General features: G+C 35.3%; 1 protein-coding gene across 4 annotated transcripts in view; it reads left to right on the top strand.

Annotated features, from left to right (window-relative positions):
* Window positions 1-24579, top strand: part of LOC103555466 (E3 ubiquitin-protein ligase ARIH1) — a 188513-nt gene that overhangs the window by 83635 nt on the left and 80299 nt on the right. For 3 of the 4 annotated variants that reach the window (XR_011527008.1, XM_070575522.1, XM_070575532.1), the window contains 6 exons: window positions 6294-6360; window positions 7992-8098; window positions 10531-10573; window positions 11077-11148; window positions 14315-14445; window positions 17947-18004. Coding sequence is in view for 3 of the 4 variants with exons in the window: in XM_070575522.1 (XP_070431623.1) it covers window positions 6294-6360; window positions 7992-8098; window positions 10531-10573; window positions 11077-11148; window positions 14315-14445; window positions 17947-18004 (478 nt within the window). In the remaining variant the exon portion in view is untranslated. Of the gene's footprint in view, window positions 1-6293; window positions 6361-7991; window positions 8099-10530; window positions 10574-11076; window positions 11149-14314; window positions 14446-17946; window positions 18005-22675; window positions 22937-24288; window positions 24402-24579 lie in introns of all 4 variants that reach the window. The other variant, XM_070575547.1, reaches the window with a different exon arrangement.

The raw sequence follows: 24579 nt of genomic DNA, 5'->3' as shown, positions 1-24579 counted from the left end.
CAGGCCTCAGTTTAGATTTTCGTTTTGATTTGGGCAGACACCCTATGTGCTTCTTAGCTCTCCCATATTTCTGTTACCATACGCTTTTGTAATTGCTTCTATTTTTGTCTGTATTCTTCTTAGGCTATAAGCTGTATGACCCCAGGTATCCTATTTATGTTGAGTGAATCCTTTGCTTATTTCCGTTCAGGATGTGTGGCTCTACCCTTGGAAACACTACACTGAAAGTATTTATTCACTGATCTTTTGGTGCTTCCTTAGACTCTTAAATTGTTAAGAGTAGTGATTCAATGGATTCAACTCTTTATTTCTTAGCAACAGATATATAGTAGGCATGTATCCTTGAATAAGTAACTGGAAATACATTTTTCTCCCTTGCTTCCATAAGCATATGTCATCATTGCAAACTTCAGAGATTGATTTATGCTATGAAAACCATCAAGGCTGTTTGGCTAAGTGGGGCTTCCCTACACAGTGGTCTCATATGGTTACACTTGCAAAGTCAGGAAGGTAACAGTATACTTTGAGATTTTTCTTTGTCCCAAGATTTGTCCTTCATGCTTTTATGAGATTAATGAAAATTATTTCTCTAAATTATTTATCACTTGAGACCAAATAAATGTTCATCTGTTTCTGTTCATCCTTGCAGTTGATTAGTTTTTTTCTGTAGTTGTTTAGGGCCTAAATTCTTTTACTATATATAGCCTCTGTAGTAATCTTAGGATGATAAAGGGAAACTTGTATCTATTAAGTCTTTTTAGTCTCATCTTGACTTATTGATAGTGTTAGCACACACCTGGAATTGTGATGTTCTAATTCAGCATTCTATGAGATGTATCTAAAAATTAGTATGATTTTTCATACTTTTTCATATATAGGGGTTTTTGAAACAGATAAGTAGAGATGATGACAGGAACTCATTGCCACTCACTTCTAGCAAGTTATGCCAAGTGCTTTTTTAAAAGCTTTAACTGATACATAAAATTTTTAAAAAATGAATCTTAGGACCTTTCTATAGATAATGCATACTTCTATTGGCTAAGTCCCCATTTGTCTGAAAAAGGCAGAAATGTTCTTTTTAAAAATAGATTGTTTTAAATTAGATAATATAACTTAAATGCTATTTTTAATAGTTATTTCCTGTTCTGTTAACTTTAAGCAGTGTATCTTAAGTCCTTAGTGTGTAAGGTGGGGAAACTGGAGACTCTACGCTGTTCTTTACCTTTATCTCTTCTACTTGTAATTTATATTAATTACTTTATATTGTCAACTTTATAGTTATTTTCTGTTCTGGAACAGATTCTTTCATGTTTTTTCAATAGATTTATTCACAAAATTGTAAACCAGTACTTTTATAATATTATAATGATATAAATATTACATAAAACCGGCTAGTTGAATGAATCCAGAGAGAAGTAAACGTAGTCCTCTAAGTCTGTGCTCTTCCAAGAAGAATATTCCAAACATCCAAGTCAGATGATTATTTTTTACATTTTATCAGTATCTCAAAAATCACAAGTGGGGTTGTGAAGCTGCCTAGACCCTTAAGTGAGGTCATGGTTTGTACCATCTGAGGCAGAAGACAAACTAAACTTTAATATGTGTATTAGTTACAGTACAGTAGAGCATCTCATCTTTTACAGTGCAAAAATGTCATTCTTATTTATTTATAACAGGCTCAATTTGCAATGTTTTGATTTTTATTTTACTTTTTTATTAAGCTAAAATATATTCAGTAAAGTGTGTAAAGTACACTTTAACTTTAAAAAATATGTATCTGCTTCAGTTAACATAATGTCTTTGAGATATGTATATGTTGTTAAATACATTTGTATGTTTTTAGGTTTATTTGGTTGTGGTTTTTTGTTATTGCTATATAGTATTTCATTCTCCTGATAATAGACATTTGGAATTTTTTGGCTTGTTTGGTGTTATCTACTGTGAAAAAGCTACAAACAATATTCCTATATGTGTGTTTTTTTGGCGGACATGTGCTGATTTCTTTTGGGTATATACTCAGGAGTGAGATTTTTAGCTTTACTAGATACTGCCAAATGGTTTTCCAAAGTAGTTGTACCTGCACTCCTCCTAGTTATGTGCAACTGCTCTAGTCCTTGCCCACACTTACATTGCTAGACTTTTTAAATTTTAGCTTTTCTGGTGGGCATATAAGGATATCTCATGGTTTTAATTTGCAGTGTCCTGGTAGGTAATGATGTCAAACACCTTTCTATTAGCCATTTGGATATCCCTTTTTATGAAGTGCCCATTCAAGTCACTCGTCCATTCTTAAAATTTTGTTACCTTGTCTGTTTGTTAATTACTTTGTGAGAATTGTTTAAATGTTCTGATAAGTCTTTTGGTAGATAAATGTATTACAACTATGTTCCCCAATGTGGGGCTTCCCTTTTCTCTGTCAGTGATTTTTCATGAACAGAAGTTTTCATTTTAATGGTCTCTAATTCATCATTTTTTCCTATTTGTGATTATTGCTACATAAGAATTCTCTGATTACCCCCAGGTTGTATTTATTTTTAAGGCACTCCACGGAGAGTTTATGGAGAATCCTTTGATAACATGTGACTTTAGGGTTGTATGTGTCGAGATGGAATAAATTGAATACCCCCTGTCATTTCTGCCCAATCAAACAGAAAAGCACTACTTTAGTATTCCAGGTAGGAAATTTAGCACAAAAGCTACAGAACATTATTTGTTTTAAAATACATGCTTAAGGGATTGGAACTCAAGTTTGTACTGAAATAATTTCCTAATCTCATTGAAATGCAAAGTGAAATGATTTGTCAAGTTTTAGTTAATAAGGGAAAGTTTGTAGACAAGGAGTAAATTACTGAGAATTATTATTAATTTAAACTTTGAAAAATGTTTTTGAACTATAAATGTAAACTTACAAGATTGAAGGGAGGCAGAGAAGGATGTAGGAGGGGTGCATGAAGCTGATTGTGTAGGGCCTTAGAGGCCATTATAAGGTCTTTGGCTTTTATTCTAAGATAGAGCCATGAGAGGATTTTGAGCAGTGGAGTGACATGGTCAGAGAGCGTTGCTTTGACTGCTGGTGTTGAAAAGAGAGACCATCAGTAGGAGCAGAGAGATTCAGAGACTGTAACAATAATCCAGGTGAGAGATGATGGTCCTTCAATCCAGGAGGGTAGCAGAGGAGTTATGAGAAATGGTTGGATTTTGGATGTATTTTCAAGGTAGAGTCAGTTAGATATGTGCTCTAAGAGGAAGAGATGAGCCAGAGATGGCTGCAAGATCATTTGGACCTTTGATTGTGATGGAATGAATTCAGACAGTAATTAAATATTATATTTATTTTTAATGATTAGAAATTTGAGCAAAGATTTATTATAAAGATATTAATCACCTTGTCATAACCCTACAACTTAAATGCCCAACAGTAGGGGAAGATGGAATATGATGCAGCCGTTAAAAAAGTTTTGTGAATTATTTTAATGCATTGGAAAATACCTATAATAATGTTAGTGAAAAAAACTAGATATAAAATTATATGTAGTAAGTTCTCTGTTTAAAATTGTATATCATACATTTACAGAAAAAGAGGAAAAGGTCCAGATTCATAAAAATATTCAATGGATATTCCTCTTGAGTGATAAAGTTACAGGTGATTTTTGTTTCCTTCTTTGTACTTGTCTGTAATTGGTATGTCAGGGAAAAAAACCTTTTTAAAGAAAAATATTTTATCAGTCCTAATTTGAAGCATAATATTGTTGTTTTACTCAAGATACTACATAAGTTTAAGGCATGGATTAGTACTTGGCATACTAAAAAAAAATCCTTGTGTTTAAAGTCATCTGGTTTCAAATCACAGCTCTCCGGTTATCTCATTTGTAAAAATGGAGAATTATCCCCAAACTCAAGGATTAAATGTATCTGACACTGTGCTCAGAATTTATAATAGGCTTTCAGTTGAAGTATTTTTGTTTACCTTCATAAAGAGCTGCCTTCCACTGTAAGAGTTGATATAATAACTATTTTCAACACAAGTGATGACAGGAGGTCTTTATCGAGAGAATTAGCTTATTAATAGCCAGGAGGACACTTGCCTTCTTGAGAGTGCTTATTCTCAAGGATGGGAGATCACTTTCTTTTTCTTCCTTATGACCAGACAAACTATAGCCTAATAATTAAGGCCTAATAACTATGGCTAACCTTATGCTTAGGTTAGAGTCAGCTATAAGAAATCATTAGGTTGTTACATCAGATGAGCTTTATCAATAATAGAAGTAAGGTGTTTTTGGGAATCAGGGCATCTTAGAGTATACAATTCAGTGACTTTTACTATATTGATAATGATGTGCAACCATCACCATTATCTAATTCCAGAACATTTTCATCACCTCTAACAGAAATCCCATATGCATTAAGCAGTCACTCCCCATTCCCTCCTCCCCCTAGACCCTGACAACTACTTACCTGTTTTCTGTCTATATACATTTGCCTATTCGGTACATTTCATTTAAACGGAGTCATACAATATGTGATTTTTTTGTGTCTGGCTTCTTTCACTTAATGTTTTTAAGGTTCGTTCATGTTGTAGCATGTATCAGTACTTCATTCCTCTTTATAGCTAAATAATATACCATTATATGGATATTCCATATTTTGTTTCTCCATCAGTTCTTGGACATGTGGGTTATTTCCACTTTTTATGGAAACATTTGTGTTATTGTTTGAACATTGGTTTGCAAGTTTTTTATTGAACAACTGTTTTTAATTCTCTTGGGTATATATACCCAGGAGTGGAATTGCTGGATCACATGGTAGTTCTGTGTTTAAATTTTGAGGAATTGCCAGATACACGAATTGTTTTTAAACCTCAGTTTCAGCATCTGTGACATGTGGAGGTTTACTCATTCAAAAAATTTTTATTGAACACTTTCTACAAGGGATCCTTTCATGGAGCTTATTGTTGTGGATAGGGGAGCAGGAAGGCAGATACTAAACAAATGATTATATAGATATCTGTCTAATTAAAATTATGACACATTACATAAAGGAGGGGTGTATAAGGTGCCATGAGAACTGAGAGGGGGTCTACATCTAGATTGGTGTGGGGGAGTAGTCAGAAAAGGCCTCCTTGAGTAACAGTGTATTTTAGCTGAGTGAAGTAAAGTAATAATAATACTAATAGTAGTAGCATCTAGTATTTATTGAGTTCTTACTATTTGCCAGGCACTGTTTTAGTCTCATAACTCTATTCCTGCTGTCCATTTTACAGATTTAGTAAGATGAAAAATGAAGAGGTCAAAGAACTTACCCTCAGTTCGTAGCTAGTAACTTGTGAATCCAGTATTTAAACCTAGGCTGTCCCACCTCAGGGACCCACCATGATATTCTTCTCTTTCCTTTCCAAGGGAGGTAGCCCTATTCAAAAGTCTCTGAAGAAAGAATACAGGTGTGACAGGAGTACACTGAAAGTGGCACAGGACAGGATAGGGTCTTGTGGAAGGAGAGCAGTGCGATTAGAAGCTCAAAAATTAGATGAGGCCAGATTGTACAAAACTTTCTTGTTCACTTAAAAGATTTTAATGAGGTTGGACTATGTGCTTGTTTGATATAGTTCTTACTGACTTTGTCAGTGGTTACTCTTTTTATGCTTTAACACTCTTTTCTTATAACACACTCACAGGAGTGTATACCAATAAACTAATGAAACTTAAGCCGCAGGATTTTTCACTTTCAGGGGCTCCTGTGGTGAGTTCTAGGAATTATTTTGAATTATAGAGTATTCTAGGTGGACAAGGGAAGCCAGATTACAATCAGTAAGCATTTCTGGTAAATTACTAAGAGGTCTCAGAGGAAGAAGCCCTTCAAAATTATATATAGCAAAACCTGGATCCATTTCCTAACATTCCTGTAAATATCTCTTGTTTCACACACTGATTTTTGGGAGGGAGTCTAAGGAAAGGTGGCTGAGAATTGCTATCTTAAGGCAAAATATCAGAGTCATAGACTCTGAAAGGGGCCTACACTTGGTAATAGTTGGTAAGTCATTAGACTGTAATACAAACTGGGTAAAAATAGAATATTTAGAGTATAAGAAACATGGAGGAAAACATTTAACAAAATAAAACTAGAGAAACTTTAAAATTGTTTTGATTACTACAGTTGCGTTTGTTGATAGTCTATGTGCATTTTAGTATTTTCAATTTAGAGCAGTTTTTATAGCTATAGCATTGAAATTTTAGTGCATAAATGTGGAAAATACACTTGGCTGAAAACTTCCTAATAATTTTTATTATTGCTTTCAGGCGGCTGATCACAGATTCAAAAGTTAAATTAAAGTATCAGCATTTAATAACAAATAGCTTTGTAGAGGTAAGTGATATTTCTCTTAAGTTTTCTTCTTTTAATAGAAGGAATTCTGTTTATCAATAGAAATACTAGTTTTTCTTATGTAAAATACTCTAGACAGTAACAAACACCTTTGCCATAACGTTTGGGTTATGGACTTTATTTATGAAACATACCAAAACACCTTTATTCTCAAAGGAATGTGACAAACCAATAAGTAGATGTCTTTTTATAGATCTTGAACTTTGATAAAATTATTTTTACAGAATTCTTCCTTTATTCCTCTTTTCCCTAGAGAGAGTTGTAGCTGATTATTAATGATGTCCTGTTTAATTGTTTGGCGCTCTAACTTTGCTATATCTCTGCTTGTTTTAGCTTCCATTACCAATAAACTTTGTTAATGAAGGATGCTGTAGTTATTTTTTAAAATTTTTTAAAATTTTTAGGCTGATCATTTTTATTTTTATTTATATTTATTTTTTCTGCTTTTTCTCCCCAAATCCTCCCAGTACATAGTTGCGTATTTTTAGTTGTGGGTCTTTCTAGTTGTGGCATGTGGGATGCTGCCTCAGCGTGGCCTGACGAGTGGTGCCATGTCTGCGCCAAGGATTCGAACCGGTGAAACCCTAGCCGCCAAAGCGGAGCGCACGAACTTAACCACTCGGCCACAGGTCCAGCCCCCAGGGTTATTTGTTTTTATCAAATGTCTCTCTTTCATCAGAACAGAGGTCAGCAAACTATGGCGTGCCTGTTTTTGTAAATAAAGATTTATTTGAACATGCCCATTTGTTCTATGAGTGCTTTTGTGCAACAGTGGCAGAGTTGAGTAGCTGCTAGAGAGGCTATTATGGCCCACTAAGCCAAAAATCTTTACTCTCTGGCTCTTTGCAGAAGTTTGCCAGACCCTGTGTAAGAGCATCAGGTTAACATGGCATTTTAGTTCTAGAAAGTAATTTTTATTTTTATTAGAGATGAAACTGAAGATCGGATCTTTTGGAAAACAGTATGTTTCAGGAATAGCATATTTTTTGAAATGGTCAATAAACTTGAATTCTGGTGCAGAGTATTACTTGAGCCATGTTTTGTTCCATCATAAAAATACTTTGAAAGTTATTTTGAACTTCTTCAAAGGTTTTGAAGAATCTAAAATGCAATCTTTACTGTGATTTAGGAGCTTGTTTTTGTTCTTAGCAGAGGTTTTTGTGATCAAAGGGAGAAATTACATGTATATCCTTTAGCTTGTTTCAAACTATTCTGGAGCATGTAAACACTTTCCCTGAGTTAGGAACATATCTTATTTTCTTGTATCTTTGAAAATTGACTTAAAATAAACCATAAATAAATTGATGATTATTAGTGATCACATAATGGGTAATTATTTTGAAGTTTCTCGGTGGGATTTTGAAGCCAGAACAAGAGGTGGTTCATATAGTCTGTGAAACCAAGTCTTCAAGGGATCTATAATCTTGAAAAAACGGTACATCCAAAAGCATTTCTATAAGTATTGGTGGCAGGTTTTTATGTGCTTGTATCACCACCTGCCCTTTGCCCCTTGATCTAGGGAAGCACTGTAAGTAACTGCTTGGTATGCTAGGAAATCTTGCATCATGACTTAATTTGCTGTTATTTTTTATTTTTTTTAACTTGTGTTTCAGTGCAATCGACTGTTAAAGTGGTGTCCTGCCCCCGATTGCCACCATGTTGTTAAAGTCCAATATCCTGATGCTAAACCTGTTCGCTGCAAGTGTGGGCGCCAGTTTTGGTAAGCAAGTGATTTCCTAAATTAGAATAATGTTCATAGCTTTTCTTTATTCTTAGTAGTAAAATAGTAGAAAAAATTTTTACCTCAGGTGGGGAGATGGGTGATATTGATTTAAAATAGCATATATTTCTTTTTCAAAGATTTTATTTTTCCTTTTTCTCCCCAAAGCCCCCCCAGTACATAGTTGTGTATTTTTAGTTATGGTTCCTTCTTGTTGTGGCACGTGGGATGCTGCCTCAGCATGGCTTGATGAGTGGTGTTGTGTCCACGCCCAGGATTTGAACTGGTGAAACCCTGGGCCACTGAAGCAGAGCGCATGAACTTAACCACTCGGCCACAGGGCCGGCCCCCAAAAATAGTGTATATTTCTTTTAAAGAAGAATTAGATTAAAATGTTGCTTCTTAAATAATTTTTCCTCTTTCCTTGTTGCTCTAACTTTTGGATATATTTTCTTATGAGAAGAAAAGTGCAGCTATAGTCACTTTTTCTTTTGTGCTCCACTAGAATTTATATGGGAGCAACCTTACAGATATGAGACAAGAAGAATTTAGTTCTCTCATTTCTGATTAACTGCTTAATTTGTCAAATTATGTTTGGTTCCTTTGTTGGCTCTTGCTCTGTTTTCAAGTTATCTCTTAGGAAATAATATACACAGTTAACATTTTTTTAAAAATTTCCCAGGGCTGGCCCTGTGGCCAAGTGGTTAAGTTCGCACACTCTGCTTCGGTGGCCCAGGCTTTCACCGGTTTGGATCCTGGGTGCAGACATGGCACTGCTCATCAGGCCATGCTGAGGTAGCGTCCCACATAGCATATAACCAGAGGCACTCTCACAACTAGAATATACAACTATGTGCTGGGGGACTTTGGGGAGAAGGAAAAAAAAAAGATTGGCAACAGTTGTTAGCTCAGGTGCCAATCTTAAAAAAAAAAAATTCACTTAAAAAAAATTTCCTTTGCTCTGAAAGTTTTGTCTTACTCCTAGAAGGAAAATGTGCAAATAAATTTGGAAAGATAAAACGTGGTTGATTAGGTGTGCTTTTTAACTAAGGGTTTTTTTCTGGCTTCTCTGGTCCCAGCTTTCTTGGTAAACCTGGGTTCTGGAGTTCTGTAGCAGACTTTGAATTCTAGATTTGCCTTAACAGGAATTTCCAGGATTATATATTAGAACGTTAAAATGGTCTTCCATTCCTTTGTGGATGTCTTAGGAATAAGAGGCCGGCCAGTCAAGTGAAGGGGCCCTTGAGCTAGCAAATAGATATTTTATTGGTATTCCGTACCATTCTTTTTTTCTCCGAACAGGTAGAATTAGACTTACACATCATTAATACTAGATATTTCCCAAAAGAGCAGATAAACTCAGAGATTAAATATGTGTAAAATACATACTATTTTGGTGAAAGTTAAATATGTATTGTTTCAGTTTACCCTGTAGACAGGGGCTGGAGTCTGATTCCATACCAACTTTCAAATATACTTTTTGTATGAACTATTTTGAATACAAACTAAAGTATAGAGAATAACAGCAATGAATATTTACGTAGCTACAACCCAGCTTAATCAAAATCAGGATTTTGTTTGTTCTTATTAAGAAATAAAACATGACAGAGACATTTGAAGCCTCTTGGTTCCCGTCTTCATCCCATTCCCCATCTTCTCTTCTAGAAGTAACCATTATCCTGACTTGATTAGCTAATTAATCAGCCATCCCATGGTTATATTTTCATAAGCATTTGTGTGTTTTCTTAATTTATACTTTTTAAACAAATGTTGTATATACCAGGTGCCTGGGAAACAGAAAGGCGTTAGCAGTTAATATATTCTTAGAGAATATTTAGTCACGCTCTTTAATACCTTGTTTGATACAATCATGCAAAGATGTGTTTGCTTCCTGCATATTGCTTACTGTATTAGTGCTAAATTATATAATTACCCTACAAAGTCAGACTTTCACTCTTCATTTGAGGTGTTAAGTAAAAGATTTAATATATGCTGATGAAGCATTGGTTGAAATTTAAGTTCAAATTAGTGAAAATGATTTCAGTTTGGTTTCAATTAGAGAATGATTGCAGCAAGCAACTATATGTATTAAAAACTGTCAGAAAAATACAGATCTGGCTCAATTGATTTTTTTGTCTTAACAGTTTGGTAGCTGTTTAGATAGTTATTTACTATGAAATTGTCATCATAGCATGTCTTCATACTTACAGTCATTCTTCATTTCTCACACACACACCCAATACATGCTGATCCTAATACTAAATTCTAAATAATTTACTGTAGAATAAAGTAGACGTGGTTCCTGCCTTTGTATTAGCCACACTAGAAACCGGTGAATGTACTGAGGAACTATAAAGCATGAAATGGTTTGTTTGTTTACTTACTTACAGTAGGTAGGACTTAATTCTTTTAACTCTTGTCTTGCTTAACAGCTTTAACTGTGGAGAAAATTGGCATGATCCTGTTAAATGTAAGGTGAGTTCGTCTGGCATTTTCATTTTTAAATAATGTAGTAGAGCACTTCTAAGACTTGATGACTGAAAACCATACCCCACAATTTTGTTATTTATCCATTGGGAGATAGATTTGATTTTGCACAGGATCATTGCAAGTATTCAGAGAGCATTCCTTAGGAATAAGTCAGCTCCTGATTATTAGGACTCGGATGGTTATGGTACCTCCTTTGGCAGGCTTTGTAATAGCTAAGGGGAAAGACACACCTTGGACCTGGGCTTCCTTCCCATCAAGCTGTAGGTTTCCCACTCAGGTTTAGCCAAAGAAAGCCCTCCTTTGATTGATTTTGTGTTACTGGATATGAGAATTACTGGATTTCCCTGGTTTAAAAGGAAGTAAATCCAATGCTAATCTTGTCCTTTGGCTTTTACATTTAAGCTTTACTCTATTTAAATGTTGAAGTAATTTGCTGTCCTTTTTCTTAAGTTTTTTGTTGTACCCTAACAGTTGTTGTTTTCAAACAGTGGTTGAAGAAGTGGATTAAAAAGTGTGATGATGACAGTGAAACCTCTAATTGGATTGCAGCCAACACAAAGGTTGGTATTTTCCCTCAGTAGACTCTTGGTAATGAAACTGATAAGGATAGATGCATCAGCATTAAGTTTACCTAGTTAAGGCTCGTTTTACCTTTTTCTCAATTAAGGCTTTTTTCCCCCAAAATGATTGCTTATTAATAAATTTCCTTTATTTTCATTTTGAGTTTATTTTGTTGAGTATTACACTACAGTATGCATAGTACTCTGCTTTAGAAGTTTTCTTCTGTTGGAAAAAAGCGTTAATTTCCTATAGAAGAAAAAGCTGTTAGTTTTTCTACCCTGTGGTTTGATAATGCCTTTTCAGATTGTTCTTGGCTGTTTTTTAATATACAGATGTATTGTAGGGTTTACTCTACCTATCTTGGTTTTATTAGGCTAATTTACATTTCTGTCTTTAAAAATCTCCAGGGTTTTAAGGAGTCATTCTTTAGAGCAGTATTTAAGTAACTGAGTAACTATTTTTATGTAACGAACTGGGCTTAACAAGTTTAACATGTTAAACTTCTAAAATATGATTTGTTAAGAGACTTGACTCCTGAGAAATAGAAGTTTTAGGGTAATATGGGTATCTCTTGGTTTTGGGAGGTTTTTTTTTTGATGATACTAGTTTCAAAATTCAGTCTCTTTATGACTGTGAACCACTTCTTTAACTCTAGGTGTCTTACAAATACAGTAATCTTGAGCACCTTTCTTTTCTGTCACTAAGTAATAAGCAAGCATTTGAATCCTGACTGTGTCACTCAGCCAGTCTCTTAATAGAAAATTATATAAATATCCAATCTTTATTTAATTCCGTCTTATATCCTATTCATATAGGAAGTGACTTGGTTGATGAATGATGGGGTAATTCATGGGCTGTTCATTTTTAGTATTGTCTTTTACATGTGAAGATGATGCTCCAAATAATACTGAGTTGTTTGACCAGTGTTAGTTATAGCTTTGCACTGTTCCATTGATGACTCAGTCACAGGATGATGACAAAAATAAGGAGTTCTTAAACAATGAAGGCCAACACACAATTTTATGCCTTAGTACCCTGCTCTACCCAAAAAGATTAAAACATAATGAAACAGTGAGTTCTGTCACATAGAACAAATGCCCACATCTTTGAGGAATGTTATGATTGAAATGAATATTTTTGTGCTCTCTAAAATCATCAAGATAAACATAACTCATGTCACTCAAGAAACCTTACTGTAATGTCAGGAAGTGATTACTTTTGTTATTTAAAAAAATTTCCTGGCCAAGCATTCCTTGTTGAAAATTGAAGATTTCCCCACCAGGTGTGTTCATGTAAGTCCCACAATCCTTAAATATGCTCTGTAAAACTACAGTTTAGGATAGGGCAGTTCTATTTTCACTAAGTAGTTTGATTTAAACTGTAGCCTTCTTTCCGCACCCAGAGAAATCCCCCTGCACTCTAAAACCCCAAGGTGTTTAAAATAGGGAGCATAGACTTGACATGTTTGAATTTGCTTAGAATTATTAAGGTAGATTATTAAGGAAGAATGGCAATTTGTGGTAACAAATTTATCTACTTGGTAGTTTTGAGATGAAACTGAAGAATTTTTTTCTTGAGAGGTTTCAGAAGCTTTATGAATGTTATTAGCTCCTTTAACAGTTTTGCAGATTGTCACTGGTATCTTACTATATTGAGAGCTTAATACTGTTTGGTTAATTGTAACCAAGAAATGTAGAATGAAACAGATATTTTAGGTCTAGAATTTGCTTCTTTGGGGAAAAAAAGTAAAATTTCTTATGTGAGTGATTTAAAAAATTTGATATAAGATTTATAATTAAAATTGCCTTATTGAGCTGTTTAAAATTACCATAGTTTATGGGCAGTGTAGTCTGTTTCGCAATGATCAAATTGTACAAATAAGATAATGGGTGATTCGTGGGAGTTACATCAAACACAAATACAGCAAAAATACAAGCTTTACACCTTATTTATAGTTTCCTTAAAAATAATGAGTTTGGGGGGCTGGCACCGTGGCCGAGTGGTTAAGTTTGCGCCCTCCGCTGCAGGTGGCCCAGTGTTTCGTTGGTTCGAATCCTGGGCGCGGACATGGCACTGCTCATCAAGCCACACTGAGGCAGCGTCCCACATGCCACAACTAGAAGGACCCACAACGAAGAATATACAACTATGTACTAGGGGGCTTTGGGGAGAAAAAGGAAAAAATAAAATCCTTAAAAAAAAATAATAATGAGTTTGGTTTTCTAGATTTTTTGAAAGACAAAAACGGTAGTCCTGCAAGGTAATAACTTTGGCTTGCTAGCAACCAAGAAAATGCTAGACTTGGGAAAAAAATATGATCCATGTAGCACAGTTGTAAATGGACTGCAATGAGAAGAATTTAAAATGAGAATATTTAGCGGAAGAAAGTTGAGAAATCCAGTAATCACAAAAAGAATTTACCAGTCCTGCTTGTTTGACTCTTAAGGCCAAATCGCTTGGATTTGAATCCTTACTGTACCATTTGCTACCTGTGTGACCTTGGACTAGTTTCTTTGTTATTTTTCTCTCCCTTAGTTTATTCATCTGACAAGTGGAAATAGGAATAGCACCAGTATAAGGATTATGAGTTAATGCATATAAAACACTGAAAACAGTGTGTGGGATACAGGAAGTACTCAATAATTATTTCTTAGAGAGTATATTATATTTACATGAATAAAATGTCTTACCTCCCATGAAACTATTATTAGTACATGTACTTAAGTATTTTTATCCCCCAACCCCACTAAAACAAATTCTTGAATTGTTGTACATCTTAAAAGCCAATTATAATGATAACAGCTCTTTTTTTAAAAATTTTTAATTTATTTTTTTATTGAGGTTATGATATTTTACAACCTTGTGAAATTTCAGTTACATTATTATTTGTCAGTCATATTATAGGTGTACCACTTCACCCTTTGTGCCCATCCCCCACTCCCTTTCCCCTGGTAACCACTAATCTATTCTCTTTGTCCATGTGAATAACAGCTCATTTTTAATAGTAGTTATTAAGTGTTTGACACTGTTCCAAGTGCTCTGCATGTATTAATCACAGTAAATGTGGTATTCAAAAATAAACCAAATCTAGAACTTGCTTTTCCTCAGTGGTAGTCATACAACCTAGTGTAGCATTGACACCAACTTTATAGTTTCTCTTCATAGGAATGTCCCAAATGCCATGTCACAATTGAAAAGGATGGCGGTTGTAATCACATGGTCTGTCGTAACCAGAACTGTAAAGCAGAGTTTTGCTGGGTGTGCCTTGGCCCTTGGGAACCACATGGATCTGCCTGGTAGGTTGGGGAAGTGAAGGGAAGATTATGTTCACATGAGTAAGTATGTGATATATGCTGTGTATTGAGAATAAGGTTTCTATCTCATGGAAATCACCATCTAACTTGGGAGTTAGATAAATGGATAACAGTGTGTGATCAGTGTTAGAATTATATGCAAGATATCCAGAGATAGGGATTAATTAGGCATATTTCACAGTGGAGGTAACAGTTGAGATGAACTTTGAGGACTAAGAGTTCATTAGTTGAAAAAGTGGTAGGAAAAACATTCAGGGCAAAAGGAGTAGCGTGAACACAAAGGTAGAGTGATATGAGAGTACATGACTTATTCAGAGAAGAGTTGCATTGTCTAATGTCTCTCTAGGCAATAGTTGAAAACTAGAGACTGTTGGCAAAACCCAGCATGCAGTTGTGTTTTACTTACCCTGCACACAATTAGACAAAAAAATTGTCTCAAACTTTAAGAATCAGAAAATTGCCCAACGCAATCCAGATTTTTAGCTTCTTTTTGAAGAATAGAAACTTCATTTTCTGCACTTCTGCTTGGCAGGAATCACCTGGAATTGATTAGTAGCCCTTTAAATGGGGCCTTTACTTTCCAGTTTGATATGTTTCCCTAAGACTGGAAGCTTAATGGCATTTGCATGTATCCTAATGATACCAGTCACATTTAGCAGAGTTTTATACCTTTGTTACATGCATATTTCTTACCAATTTGGGAAAATGCAAATTAGGAGGAGGATGCCTTGAGTTTTGGGAAAAACAGGAGCTAGCACATCTCCTGGTAAAGTGAAAATATTTCTGAGTGTTATAATAAACAAATGGTGCCTTTCACTAATTTGTGTTACCTGCTTGTCAGCTGTTGGCATTTGAGTTTGTGGCCCTTCATAAGTTGTGGGGAATAGGAAAAGAGAAAGTAGACTGAGACTTAAAGTAGTTTTGATATTATCAGCAGGATTTTAAATGGAGAGTGACATGATTAGATCTATAATTTAGGTGAGAAGGCTCTGTATTATGTGCTTTACATACATCATCTCATAATTGTGGTTGCTTTGTAGATAGTGGAAGGGAGGGGAAGAAATGGTAGGTTCAAGACAAGATGAGGAGGATGTGAACTTAAGACACTGTCAAGTCTTCCTTTTTAGTTTCATTGGAACTTCCATTAGTTTCATTAGTTAGAAGAATAGTAAGAGTGATTACTTGTCTGAACCAGGTAAAAATTAATTGGTTAAGTGGAAGTAGAGAAAGTGATTTTGGCAGTGTCACAGCCAAGGAAGGGTGTTTGGGGTTTAGCCAGACAGGTACTCTAGATTTTGAGAAGGCAAACTGGAGGATTAGTGTGTTACCAGAAACTAAATTCACTCTAATGTGTTTAAGTAAGCCTAGTGAAGGTAAGAGGGGATGGGGAAGAAGAGTTATTAAAGACATTTTTTTTGTGTAAGGAAATCTCTGATCACAACTCAGTGTTGCTTGTGTCTTGCATTTACCCATGGCTAACACTGCAAATGAATCATGGTATGCTTCTTGTTTAAATCTGAAAATGCCTCAGAACCTTCAAAATAGGATACCAGGTAGCACCATCAGTCATCTGAGTTAGAGATATAGATGAATCCTGTTGCTTTCCTGGGCCTTAAAATCCTTCATAATGTTGGCAGAGTAAAGCCCGGAATGAGTTGAGGCTTAAATATCTAAAAAATATCAAAAAGAAAAGTTTTAAGGATATATCAGATAGGAAGAAGTAGTGTTAGTAGTTGACAGGAAGAGAGCAAGGAGAGGTGATCTTTGGGCTAAGTGGAGTAGAGTAATTATTGGTAAGAGAGGATTATAGCCCAACCTAGGGGGAAGTTAATAAGTCTCCTGACCTAGGTCAATTGTGATCTGGGTTACTTTAAAAACTTTAAGATGAGATCAGTGAGCCATTGTTGGTTATTTCTGAGTAATTATGTAAAATAGCTACCAAAGACTGGAAGCAGACAAAATGTAATCTCAGATTTCCAAAATTTGTGGTGGATTTCACAAACTACTTATGAACCTCATAACTTAATTTTTCTCTTACGTGAAATCCCATAATCAAATGGTATTATTAGCATGATGGATTAGGGAGCATTTTGTAGATCTCAGCAAGGTATTTCAATATGGACTGAGAAGTTTGTGGTCTAGGCTGTGAATACAGACAGGGATATTTGGGATTAATTGAATGACCGTTTCTTGGAGTACAGATAATAGGTTTATGTCTTCCTAATGGAATCCTGTAAAGGTTTGCTAAAAGGTTTTGTCCTCATCTTTTTTTATTTACGGAAACTGTATACTGCTTTTCTGGTCAGTTTTATTGATGACTTTCTTGAACTAATGTGAGAATCTTGCATTCGTTTTGGAGTCACATCAAAGAGGGATATTGAATACATAGCCATTAAAATCCTGAAGAACTTAAGCTGGAACAGTGGATCCAGTTTAACAAGATGTAAATTAAATTCAAAATTCTTCCTTTAGTTCTAAAAATATTACTGTTTAAAGATTCTGAAGACATGGCAACAGCATGTGAACAATATACTCACTAGTTAAGAGCATGAGCCTCATATGACAGATAGTTATAAGTTTAATTCCCAGCTCTGAAACTTTAGTTATGTGACCTTAAGTATGTTGCTTGTCTTCTCAAAACGTAATTCTTCATCTGCTCAATGAGGATAATAATAATACATATTTCATAAGGTGATTGAGGGGATTAAATGTGAAAGTACCTTTAAAGTCCTTAGTAAATGCATGGTGTGTAGTAAGCACTCAGTAAATACCAGCTGCTCCCATAATGTAGGCTCCCATAAAAGATGTAGAGTAATCGGGATAAGGGAAGTGCCAGTCCTAATCATCTCCATGCTGAGCTGACTTCTGGGGGGCAGGTTTCCCTCTCTCCTCATTTAGTGTATCTTTCAGTTTTCAGTGACTCTTATAAACTGTAGTAGCATGTAAAGCACATAGCACAGCATCTATTACGTAGTAGCCCATCAACATTGGTTCTCTTTGGTTTATAAAAGAGAAATAAGAAAGTGATTTACTCTGGAAAAATTGGGAATATTTGGCCTAAATTACAGACAGCCTAAGATATGAGATGATCTCATTCTTCAAAAATTGAGTTAGAAGTTCAAACTACAGTCAGAAATGGAAGTTCTAGAATGACAGTGTTTTCTAATGATTATAGGTGAGCTGATTTGGAATGGACTACTTCAGGAGACCAGGAATTCCCTCTTAGTAGATAGAGAACTGATACACTCTCTTAGAGAGGATTCAAGCACTAGGTGGATTAGACTCAGCAACACTTTGAGTTCCTTTCAGTCTGGTAATTCTGTCGTTGTAATGGTAGAACCCTGGGTGTTTTAACACCTCAGTGTATCTTTGTAAAGGAGAATATTGATTTTAGAAAATCTCTGAATCCAGGCTGATATTCTGTGATTTGATCCCGTTTCATTGATTTATGCGCTTTATGGAATCCTCTTAATTTACTTTAAGGTACAACTGTAACCGCTATAATGAGGATGATGCAAAGGCAGCAAGAGACGCACAGGAGGTAAGTATATTTATTTTCGGGTAACAGTTGAACAGGAATAAGCTAGCAGAAGTTTTCACTTCTGAAAAATTTGTGGAAAGACACTTCAGTAAATACTGGGTACCCGTGTACATTTAGAAAGAGAACCTTATCCGAAATGCATATCAGGAGCATTCCTGTTTATGGATTTGTTTGCTTTCTTTTGATTAATCTAGTCGTGTAGAAATTTCAGGTTTCAGTAGTCTTGGTGTCCAGATTTTCCCTCCCAGCAAGGAGACTAGAGAACAGTATTTGTTAAATAGCTCTGCTGCTATTTGTGTGCAGTCTCACTTATTTTTAATTCTTTATTATTATTTTTTAAACTTCATTGTTCATCAAGAAGCTCTAATGGTTATAGGTGAGCTGATTTGGAATGGACTCCCTCAGGAGACGGGGAATTCCTGGTTACTGGATAGGAAACTACCCCACTATTATAATAGAAGGGATTCAAACACTAGGTGTAGATAAGATTCAACACCTTGAGTTTCTTTCAGCCTCGTGATTCTATCATAATTGTAGAATCCTGGAATTTCATTATTCCTTAAATTCATCCATTCCATATCAAAATTCCCTATTTGTTCCCAAAATATTCCTTTCAAATGAGTTTCCTTACTAGGATGCAATTCAAAACATCTGTGTTTTATTGTTTCACTTTTTTAAACATTCCTTTAAGTTTTATTGCTAATTAAAAATACCATAAATACAAAAGAATATCTATAATCTAGTCTGTCATACTGTTAGAAGTGAAAGTTCTGTCTCACTTTTTTTAAAAGACTGGGAAACTGTATTTTGTATTATATAATTGATGAGTGGTGGTGTTTCACAGACTTTCTTTTAAAAGGAAAAAAATCCCTACAAATTCCAATATAGATTTATATTACATTCATTGTAATATTACTTAAATATGTTTAAACTTAAAACCAGCTGTAACTCTTATGCTCTTATACAATTATACAACCAAACCAAGAGTACTACAAAACCACTGAAACTGGGGCTGACCCTGTGGCCAAGTGGTTAAGTTTGCACACTCCACTTTGCTGGCCCGGGGTTTGCCGGTTCAGATCCTGGGTGCAGACCTACACACCACTCATCAGGTCATGCTGTGGCAGGTGACCCACATAGAAGAACAAGAATGACTTACAACTAGGATATACAGCTATGTATTGGGGCTTCGGGGAGAAAAAATAAAAAACAGTGAAACTCAAGTAAAATTATTTGACAGTTAAGTTTGCTGAAGTTACTGTTGATAGACTGCTGTGTGGCTGGGTTTTTAAAAATTAGTGTTACTGTACTACTTAGTGCCATGTGATAATTTGTTCTCCCATCAGTTTTCTTTATCTCATCTATTGCAAACCTTCATTCCTACAGTGCATCATGATTTGATTTGATCAGAGCTTATTATTGATGTATTCTCCTATCACTTTTTTTCTCATCAGCCTGATACAGTTAAAGTAATACTGCTTGATGCCAATTTTAGCCATTTCACAAATGTAAGACCTGAAATAAAACTTTAGTTCTCAGTTATAAGTTCGTTCGGATGATCTTGAGTATTTGTGTTTTCTTTAGGTTATCATGAGATCTTTAAATATTTCAAAATTCCATGGTCTTTTTAGACCAGATTATTTAGCACCCCTATCCTACTCCATTTAGTATCCTCAGACTCCAATTTGAGATACAGTGCCCCATGTAATTTTGATATAAGTTGTACAATGACAGTCATGCTTTTCCAGCCTACCATTTGGACTTGATTCTACTGTTGCATTTTTTATTTAGCTCAGTTTATCATTGCATCTTCTTCTGTTGTCTTTTTGAAATCTTAGTCTTTCTTTTCCTTAAGGCTTTCTGCTTCTAAGTAATCACGTTTATCTTAAATCCTATTGAAGAGAACATAAATTTTCCTAAAATTTTCTTCTAATTTTGAAAATAGTTTTTTTGAGTTCATAGAGAAATGTTCTTTTTCTCTTATGCAACATTATATTTTTCCTAATTACCATGGTACGCTTTTAGTTTTTACTTACGCTGAATGAAGAGTAATCTAGCTGAATCTAGCCAGATACAGTATTTGCCAAGAGAGAAAGTATGTGGGTTATCTTGGCCTCATCTAGTCTTCCTTTGGGTGCTGGTGGATCCTTTTCTGAGATCTACAGGGAGGGTGGATTATTGCGCACAGCTTCTAAGCCAGTTTCTAATGTCTACATTCTAGACGCTAGAATGCTTTGTTTTTCTGGTTCACATCTGTTGGACTAAACTAGAATCCTTTGATCCCCTGGGTGTACAAGGAAAGGTTTCATATGAATGTCTTTATTTGTTTATTTAGTGGGAGCCATGCCTCCCAGAATGGAGCACACCATTGCATGCCTCTCTGGCCTCTTCTTTCCTCCCTTCCGTGTCTTCCATACTCTGGCCTAGTGTTTATTGGGAGTTGTAGCCTTAAAAAGTACTGGAAGATTGGCGCACAGTCCAGACAGAACATAAATGATACTTTGAGTGCCTTCTACTTGTGTTGTAGAAAATTATTGACTTAATATAGTATGCCACAGTGCTGACACTGGTGGGCATTTGAATTTTCTTATCTTCTAGACGAAGACTCAGGACATGTTTTCTGTCAAGGGCCAGATAGTAAATCTTTTCAGCTTTGTAGACTATATGGTCTGCTCTTGTGCTGTTCACCTAGCCATAGACTTAAGTGAGTGGGCATGACAGTGTTCCAAATTATTAACTTTATTTATAAAAACAGGCAGCAGCTGGATTTGGCTCACAGGCTGGAGTTTGCCTACCCCTCCCTGTTCTAAGCAGTTAGGTTTGTTGTTCTGGTTTTTTCCCCCCCAAAGTGTATTCAGGCGACTGATTGCATTTCTCAGTCCAGATTCTAGCATTTGATGAAAAAGTTGGTCTTATTTGCAGTGGTGGTATGGGTTTGCTATCATGTTGAATTTTAGAGGATTTTAGTGAGAAGCTGTTTCAGAATTGTTGGTCACATTAACTCATGTCCTCTAACATCATATTTTAATATGGTAATTTAGGTTTTCCATTTCATCTTGGGAATTTGACAGGCTTGAAAATATTAGTGCTTTTTGGGGCAATGAAATGCCAAGCAGATTATTTTCCACATACATGTTTAGCTAGAATTGGCATAACTTTTAGATTATTAATATATATCATCTATTGATGATTAGATATAATTGTCATTGTATTTATAATTGGCATAGTTTTCCAGCATGTAAGCACTGATTTGATACCTAACTAACTCTTGAAATAATATGGCTTGTGTAGGTTTTTTGAGATGTTTTAATGTTGTATGATACTGGATCATTTGATTGGCTAATTGTGTGGTTTAGAGTTAGTATTTCTAAGCAAGAGACCAACCGTAGGGCCTAGAAGTCTCCGTGCTGTTTATAGGCTTTAAGGCATGAGGTGGAGAAGAAGGGGGTGATAGTAAAAGAAAAGAAATATGTATGTGTGGTAAAGAACTCTTTCATAGTGGTTGCATTTAATAAGCATTTATTAATCATTTTCTGTATATTTAGTACTAGAGATAACAAGATTACTTTTTTAAAAGTATATCTCCTCTAGAGATTTACAGTGTAATTGGCGAGACCTGTGTGCATTATTTTTGCATGTAATAAATCATAGAAAAAACTCTAGGCTAGATAGCATATTGTTTCTTTGGTAATTCTTCATATGTCTTTATAATACTCTTTTATATAACTGCAATACCATTATTATGTTTGTGTATATATATTTATTATATATTATAGCATATTATATATATTTTATAATTATACTATATACATTTATATTTTTAAAGCAATACTTTGTTAATATCATCAACTATCCAGTGTTCAAATGTCCCCATTTATCTCATAAATTTTCTTTTATAGTTGGTTCAAATCAGGATCCACACAGGTCCACAAATTGGATTTGATTGATATCTCTTGAGTCTCCTCTAATTTATAGGTCCGTCCTTCCTTTTTTCCCCCCCTTGCCATTTATTTGTTGAGGAAACTAAGCCATTTTGTCCTGTAGTTTTCCATATTGTGGGTTTTGCTGATTGCAACTCCCTGGTGTCATTTACTCAATTAATAGGTTCTTGTTTCTCTGTGTGTCCTGAAACTGGTGGTTAATTCTAGATACTTGAATTCAGCCTCAATTTTGGGGGAGATGGGGTGGAAAGGATACAGAACTGGTGGTACTGTATAGTTTTTATTGCATTAAATTAGGAGTTATATGATGTCTGGTTGCCTCTCTGTTGTCTGCTTTAAAATATTGATGCTCCTTGCTTGTTGTACATCTTATTGCATACTACAGAACAGTGCTATCCAGTAGAACTTTCTGTAATGATGGAAATATTCTTTATCACCACCGTCCAATTTTGTAGCCACTGACCAACCACATATGGCTATTGAGCACTGAGGGACTGAATTTTTAATTTTAATTTAAATAGCCACATGTCGCTAAATGGTTGCTGTATTAGAAAGTATAGCTATTGGACATTCAAAGCAGTGTTAAATAACAAAGTAGCAATAGATACCTGTTTGTTCCTGATTTTAGTCTAAATTCCTATAGTGTTTCATGAGTAAATATATCAGCTTTTGTGTATGTATAATACATTTGCTATAATTACATGACCTTAATTTTTCGTTAATGGGACAGCGATCTAGGGCAGCCCTGCAGAGGTACCTGTTCTACTGTAATCGCTATATGAACCACATGCAGAGTCTACGATTTGAGCACAAACTATATGCTCAGGTGAAACAGAAAATGGAGGAGATGCAACAGCACAACATGTCCTGGATTGAGGTGCAGTTCCTGAAGAAAGCAGTTGATGTCCTCTGCCAGTGTCGTGCCACACTCATGTACACTTATGTCTTCGCTTTCTACCTCAAAAAGAATAACCAGTCCATTATCTTTGAGGTAGGCATAGTTACTGAATGTGGAGAAGAAAACCTACCTTGTGTCATTCATAGATAAGATATATAGAGTTTTAAAGGTTCCTATCTGCTCAGAATATGTGGATTAAAAGTGTAGTATTTATTACGAAGATAAAAGAAATTTAGGTTTCTTGTCGTAAACTACATTCAAATTGATGTGGTTTAGCCAGCTAGTGATTAAGTATGCAGACTCTGGAATCAGCCCTGAATTTGAGTCTTGACTTTATCACTTTTTAGTTCTGATGACTTGGAGCAAATTACTTAACCTTGTCTATATCTCTGTTTTAAAATGGGGATAATAATTTCTAGGATGTTATGAGATTTAAGGGAGACTATCCATGTATATTGTTTATATAGCACCTGGTACTTCATAAGTTCTGAATAAAAGCCTTTTTTCAGGCCAAACTAATATATGGTTATTAGAAGTTAATATGGTGGTTAGCTTTGGTGGAGAAGTAAAGTAATGACTAAAGGCTAAAGGAGGCTTTTAGCAGTAAAGGTTTTTCAAATAGAGATGCTCATTTAAAATTGATGCATGGAACATTGATGTCCATAGATGACTAGACCATAATACTGACTAGCAGATGGGAATTTAGATAGGTAAATGCACAGAAGTAGCCACAGTAGTAAAGGATAACAAAATTTTAATCTTCCATACAGTGTTCTCTTAGAAGAAGTATGTGCAGCCAGATGTAAGCAAGAATGAGTTTCTGTTTTTTCCTCAAGTTTTCCTTTGAGTTTTAGCAAATAGCAGTTCTCGGAAGTAGAAGATTCCAAAAGACTTTTTCTTAAGTCCTTTCAAATTGTCCTTGATATTCTTCCAGAGGTAATGGGTAAATCTTGAGTTCTTTTAACATTTAAAAAATTGTCTTGGAAAAAAGAGAGTGTGGCTTGTGCAGGTGAAAGCAATAAAGAGCTTTACAGGTGCGGTTAACCCACCTGTAAAAATTATGGAATCAGGGGCCAGCCCTGTGCCTGAGTGGTTAGGTTCGCACGCTCCACTTCAGCAGCTCAGGGTTTCATGGTTTCGGATCCTGGGTGTGGACATGGCGCCTCTCGTTAGGCCATGCTGAGGTGGTGTCCCACATGGCTTACCCGGAGGCACTCATAAGTACAGTATACAACTACGTATGGGGGGATTTGGGGAGAAAAAGCAGGAAAAAAGGAAGAGCGGCAACAGTGGTTAGCTCAGGTGCCAATCTTTAAAAAAAAAAAAAAAGAAATTATGGACTCAGTGTTGAAATCAGTCAGTAGGCAAGGAAGCAACTAAAATAGTTTATCTTTTAGCTTTCTTCTGAATCCAAAATTTACTGTGTATTCTTCCTCCTCTTGCAGAATAACCAAGCAGATCTAGAGAATGCCACAGAGGTGCTTTCGGGCTACCTCGAACGAGATATTTCCCAAGATTCTCTACAGGATATAAAACAGAAAGTACAAGATAAGTACAGGTGAGAATTTTTTTTAGTAGTTGTTGAGCAAAAGTTTCTGCCAATGGTGGTCTGGTATACCTTAGTGGTGAAGTTAGGTGATAGTGAAACTTGGGTTTAGCATATGCAGAAACTGAGCAGCTTCCATATTTCTCACAGATTGCTTCTGTCCTTAAGGCAACAAATTGCAGATAGTAGT

The sequence above is a fragment of the Equus przewalskii genome, chromosome 1 (genome assembly GCF_037783145.1).
Source record: "Equus przewalskii isolate Varuska chromosome 1, EquPr2, whole genome shotgun sequence".
In the NCBI taxonomy this organism is placed as follows: Eukaryota; Metazoa; Chordata; class Mammalia; order Perissodactyla; family Equidae; genus Equus; species Equus przewalskii.
Note: the sequence above shows the minus strand (reverse complement) of the source record. Positions and strands in the feature narration are given on the sequence as shown.